Source organism: Perkinsus marinus, assembly GCF_000006405.1.
Source record: "Perkinsus marinus ATCC 50983 genomic scaffold scf_1104296952158, whole genome shotgun sequence".
NCBI lineage: Eukaryota > Perkinsozoa > Perkinsida > Perkinsidae > Perkinsus > Perkinsus marinus.
Window position 1 is genome coordinate 149,276 of NW_003208985.1, and position 5,653 is coordinate 154,928.

General features: G+C 53.7%; 1 protein-coding gene across 1 annotated transcript in view; it reads left to right on the forward strand.

The window, feature by feature from the left end:
* Positions 1-5,653, forward strand: part of Pmar_PMAR021716 (e3 ubiquitin protein ligase upl2, putative) — a gene marked incomplete at both ends in the record, with an annotated part of 10,817 nt that overhangs the window by 3,982 nt on the left and 1,182 nt on the right. Inside the window, 19 exons of the mRNA XM_002777204.1 lie at positions 126-248; positions 311-686; positions 958-1,012; positions 1,058-1,184; positions 1,375-1,429; positions 1,604-1,756; positions 1,961-2,541; positions 2,750-2,933; positions 3,315-3,792; positions 3,838-3,963; positions 4,017-4,117; positions 4,175-4,257; positions 4,310-4,393; positions 4,607-4,766; positions 4,825-4,907; positions 4,951-5,121; positions 5,167-5,236; positions 5,284-5,381; positions 5,433-5,569. Of these exons, the coding sequence (XP_002777250.1) occupies positions 126-248; positions 311-686; positions 958-1,012; positions 1,058-1,184; positions 1,375-1,429; positions 1,604-1,756; positions 1,961-2,541; positions 2,750-2,933; positions 3,315-3,792; positions 3,838-3,963; positions 4,017-4,117; positions 4,175-4,257; positions 4,310-4,393; positions 4,607-4,766; positions 4,825-4,907; positions 4,951-5,121; positions 5,167-5,236; positions 5,284-5,381; positions 5,433-5,569 (3,245 nt within the window). The remainder of the gene's footprint in view (positions 1-125; positions 249-310; positions 687-957; positions 1,013-1,057; positions 1,185-1,374; positions 1,430-1,603; positions 1,757-1,960; positions 2,542-2,749; positions 2,934-3,314; positions 3,793-3,837; positions 3,964-4,016; positions 4,118-4,174; positions 4,258-4,309; positions 4,394-4,606; positions 4,767-4,824; positions 4,908-4,950; positions 5,122-5,166; positions 5,237-5,283; positions 5,382-5,432; positions 5,570-5,653) is intronic.

Here is a 5,653-nt window from a genome sequence, read left to right on the forward strand (position 1 = left end):
GTATTCTTTGCTTCGCTCCGCCTTTTTGGTAGTAATTTTTACATGTAATTAGATATAGTATGCAGTTGACGAAGTGCAGAGGAGAGGATGGTATAGAGCATTTCGTCTTGGACGGTCGAGTTCAGCTGCCGGGCGCTGACGAGGTCCAAGCGTATCAGCTCGAGAGAGTCCAAGAGGTGAAGGGCTGGTTGGGGGAGGCGCTTGGGGTCCTACAGCTTGATCAGCCCTATAGCCCTTTTGTCGCGGAGGTAGTAGTGTTGATAATAGCTGCTGCTGCTTCGCTCCGCTGTAGATTGTGCATTTTTGTTAGAGTATGTTGGAGCCTCTAGTACCGTTGACGAGGTGTCCGGAGTTCCCCGATGGCGGGAATGTTGTACCGAAGGGGGAGCAGGAAGGGATTGCTCGGGCCGATTCGGTTGGTGATTCATCTGGAAATTTGTCACCGCGCCACGAAAATATGGAGGAGGCGGTAGAGGGCATGCCGGCGGCCGCAGCAGCATCACCAGCAGTGGGGGAGCAGGAGCAGCAGATCCATGTGGAGATATTGGAGGAGATGGACGATGGGGACGAGGGTCCTGGCGTGGGGCTGGCTGATAGCATACTGGATGAGGAGGAGGCTGATAGGTCTAGTGTTGACGACGCCATGGAGGTGGCCCCACTGACGGTGGCCCCAGCTACAGTGCAAGGTGGGAGTTTGTAACTGGACACCTTGGAGTCTTCCTTCATATACCTCATTGAATAACCTGCTACTGCAAAAGTGTAATTAGAGTCTAGAAGTATAGGTGCTTTCATTTTTATGAAGCTCTGAGGCATACGCCTGAGGCGTGGTCGGTGGGAGGGGTGTGTAGGTCGGAGAATCATCCAGGAATTTATAATGTTCCTGAGGGGAACTCATTTCTACGTATGGCTAGGAACACATTCTTCAATCAGTTTGCCATGTGAATCTGATCGCATTAGGAACATTTTCCCTGGGGGACGTTATTTCTCAAAGCTGGATGGGCCTGTGGTGTAGGTGAGGAAGAGAGCTCGGGTGGTGACGCTATGATGGAGGCATCAGACAGCCTAGTGCTGATGACGATGAGGAGGAGGAAGAAGAGGAGGAGCCGCTTTTCGAGGCGGCGGAGTTTATGGGAGATGTTGGTGTTGACGGCGAACTGCGGGATGTGGGCATGGGAGAGATGGAGGTGAGGTGGAATATGCATGTGGTCAGTTACATGTGTTGGGGACAATATGAAAATTTTGGGGAAATTTTGTTGGTTTTTGTACACTTGTACCAGAACACGTTTTTATGATGAAACTGTTCAACTCGGATGAGGAGCGCGAACATATATTCCTCCAACATTGTGGAAGGACGGGTCATTGCTTGCTTTGTAGGATATGGACTTCGAGGACGCTCTTGCTGGCATGATGATGGGGGACGATGGTGAAGGTGAGGTATGGGGTAGTGGAGGAATGTCCCCGAGGGAACTTATTTTGAATTTTCGACATGGCTAGGAACAACATATTTTTCATTGTTATCGAACCCTGGGGGGGCTATCTCTGAAAGGTAGATGGGTGTCTGCCAGCAGTAACTGTGGCTGTTCAGATTCCTTTTTCCATATAGGGGGTAGTGATGAGGATGAAGAGGAGGATAGGGCAATGCAGGCCCGTGACCCGACGGGGCCGTGGGGTTTGCATGAGCTGATGCGGCGAGGGAGTGGTAGACCGGGCGAGGGTCGATGGATGGCAACAGCAGCAGCACCGGGCGGCGGTGGAGGTCACTCGAGGCGAATATTCAGTATCTTCGATTCGGCTGTGAGGGAGATGAGCCATAATAATAGTGAAGGAATGAGGAGGAGGAGTAGAAGGATGTCGTTTGACGGGATTGAACCTATGTGGTCTCTGGATGTCCAGGCGCCAGGGGAGCACCCGCTGATAGCGCGCTCACATACTGGAACTAGTGTCCAACAGCAACCGTTAGGGAGTGTCGTAGCGGCTCGAGTGGGCGAGAGGTGGAGGCAGTCTGGGGTGTTGCCACCGGCGCGAGCTAATATTGAGGAAACCGTGTTGGGGGTAGCGGAGGCAGTAGAGCATATGGCTGAGGAGGAGGTGGCTGTTGCCCCAGCACCTGTGGTGGAAGAAGCTGTACACCAACAACAAGAAGAGGAGGCGGAGGATGGTGACACGGTTGTCCCGACGGGTGGTGACACGGCAGAGGTGGTAGATGAGGGAGAGGAGGAAACGACAGTGGAAGCGGCTGAGGAGGAAGAGGCGGCAGAGGATATTGTGTTGCCTCCTGCTAGAGTGGAGATACCGGCCTTGAGTGCAGCAGCGGCGAGATTGAACGTGGACTCCTCGGCGCTGTTGGATGCTACTGGCATTGACCCTACAGTGCTGGAGGCTTTGCCGGAGGAGATGCATGAGGACATCATTAGGGAGCATGTGGCACAGATTGATAACGCCACGCTTAGGAGGCTACAGCAACAGCATCCGGGGGCTGCTGGGAATACTAGTAGAGCTGGTGAAGGGGAGGAAGAGGAGGAAGAGGAAGCTGCAGTGGAGGTGAGGGGTGTGGGAGAAATGCAATGGTCTTTTACATATGGTGGGATAGTGGGAAAATTCTGGGAGGAAATTTTGGGAAATTCTCAAATCTCGTACATGAACTTGTATGAGTAGCTTTGGAAACTCCTGAGCTCAGCTGAGGAAAGCGATTATTTATTCCTACTCCACCACTGGTGAGGGAGGTGGTTGGCACGATGGTTGGTCTTAGGGTATGGACAATGCGACGTTTCTGGCTACTTTGACGGACCCACAGCTCAGAGAGGAGATACTCATGACTGCTACGCCACAGTTTTTGGAGACACTACCCGCGGAGGTTCGAGCCGAGGCGAGGGCATTGCGAGATCGGGCTGGCACTATTCGTATGAACGCTATGCGGGCGCCTGGTGGAAGAGGTGGGCAGTGGGGTAGGGGGGTATTGAACTCGCGTCTGACTTCCTCCTCAATAGATGTCGCCTTTGTGTAGAGAAATGATGTATAAGAGGAAGCTCTCCATCAGCAGTGCTCGACACGCTAGGCCAGATTCAGCAGGGCACTTGTAAATTTGCCTTCATCACAGCTCATTGTCACAACTCTGGGAATGTCTAGGATGCGGCAAAATGATTTTTACGTGTGAAAAATTACCGCCTGAGTCCAACCGGCGGCACAACTGAGTAAAGAGTAGTGTCATTACTTATGGGAAAAGGTTTCGAAACAACTGGTCTCTACCATTAACGCTGTTTTTATGAGAAGTCCTGTAGTTGCTGTAGTACACTTTGTGACGGATCTTGTCTCAGGGGTCGGCGGTGGACGTCGTGGTGGTGGACAGCAATTACAGCAGCAAGAGGCGGCTGGTCGGGCAGGAGGGGCTAATAGGATACGTATTAGGCTTGGCAATGGTTGGGGTCAAGGGGCTGATGTGGCCCCGGGCCCTGGAGGGCAGATGATCAACTTGGGGGCTGGGGATGCTGTGCATCTTCTGGATCTGACCTCGCAGTTTGCCAATAGAGGAGGGCCGCCGCCTCACCCAGCTGCAGTAGCTGGGGGAGGAAGTATGCAGAATAGGGCACTGGTGAATCTCCTATTTGACGTATTGCAACGGTCTGAGACTACGGGGGGTCGGCATTGGGTAGATGGTGGACGGCTGTGGGACGTGTCGGCTCCTCCTGGGCGAGGCGGCGCTATGGACGTGGGATCGAGGTTTGGAGGAAGCCAGATGGGTGGTCGGGAGAGAGCTGGGGGAGGGGGAGAGCATACGGCTATTAGTGATAGAAAGTAGGGCTTGGTGGTGTGAGTGGTGGTGACACGCCAGTGGTGTAGGTGTCACCTCTACGACCGATTAGAGTTGCCTCCGCCGATGCCCTTGGAGTTTGTGGATACACTATTGCGGCTGTTGTGGATGAGGTATCTGCTGCCTGGCCTGAAGGGGCAGTTGGATGAGATTACGTAGGCTAGGGGGAGGAGGGGACGGCGGAGGGGTGAGTCGTCTTTCACTTCAGTCACCACCTGTGCCTCCACAAGGCTCTGCGTTTACGGCTCTACACGGCTGCTATGAGGATGCTATTGGAGATCCTCAGGGGCGCTGATAGTGTTCGAATAGGTAGTCTGCTGGTCAGTCGTCGTATATGGTGTTGGAGGGCCCTGTCTTATGTGGTAGATGAGGCTAGGGCCGATATGGAGATGCCTTGCACTAGACTCCTAGGGCAGCCCGACCATCCTCCGTTCCCCAGGCTGTACGACGTAGTGCATGCTGAGGGGCTGCTCTTAGGTGCTCAGCTGGCGTACGGTGTAGGTTCCTAGTGGTGATGATCCGGCGAAGGTGAGGAGCACTATGACCTCACGTCTGCTGGTAGCTGTTGAATTTATCCTTACCTGGGTACCCAGCTCGAGAGATTGGCTTACCAGACCGGTGGGCGGGGGAAAGGATGCATGTGTTGATTACTATATGAAAATTGTGAGAAAATTTTGGGGAAATTCTTGTTGTTTTCTGTACAATTTTACCCGAGTTCATATGTAAACGTGTATAATCAGCTGTGGAAAGCAAACATATATTCCTCCAACGGTGTTTTAGTGAACTGTGTGTACGTAGGTTGTGTCGGCGTCCACTACTGGAAAGGCTCCGAGTGGAATCGAGTTGTTGATCGATTTGGTGTCCTCATCACTCGTGGATGCATCTGCTGTGAGCCTCGGGAACCTCTTGTTGCTGTTGTCGAAGCTCATTGTACCCTATAGAGGGAGGCCGGCAGGGGGTAGTAGTAGGAGGAGGAAGCGGGCAGGGGTAGGAGGATTGAATGCTGATGATGGTAGTTACGACGACTCGAGAGGGGTCATCCGATGGGGCACCGAGATCTTCTGAAGGGGAGCAAGTGGCTGCGAGGCAGAGACAGAGGGTGGGAGAAACGCCCTTGCCGGGGATCGAACCTGGGATGTCAGGTTGAGAAGTCCCAACAGCGGTCGCGGGTGCTAATGCAGCATATATCGGCGGACGCTGCCAGGAGGTTGATGGGATACGTTTTTGGACCGGCCTCGGGGGACCTTGTGCAACGTCGATCACAGGCTGCAAGGATGGACCCGCGTTACGAGATGATTGGAGATATGAGTCTGGTAAGGTCTCGGGTTCGATCCCCGCATCCTGCATTTTTCCAACAGGCAAATCCCTTTGGCATGGAGCGTGTATTGCATGAGGGCATCGGTCTAGTAGTGGCACTTGCTGAAAGCGGTGAGTGGATGATGTGGGGCTCGGGCGGTCAGAATTGGTCGTGGTAGATTCCCACGGTCGGCAGCTCAGAGGGGCACTGGCGGCGGAGCTCGGGCAACTTGCGGAGAGCATCGTTGAGTTGTTGAAGGAGCCGGCTGAGTGTGAGGTGAGGAGGGGTCCATACCACACCAATCGCGACTCGTGTTGGACCCTTTAGGAAGCGAATGAGAAGCTGCAGAGGGAAGGGCAGAGGCTGATGCGGTTTGTGGGGGCGTATAAGCAGGTCGCTCGGAACAAGTGTCGGAACTTGCCGGAGGAGGAATTCGATATTGCCTATAGGAACACTCTCGCAGAGTGAGGACGAATTTTGTGGCGCAGTGACGGAATTTTGACCTAAAATTGTAGGTACCTCACAGGGTCAGCATCGAACCCTGGCCT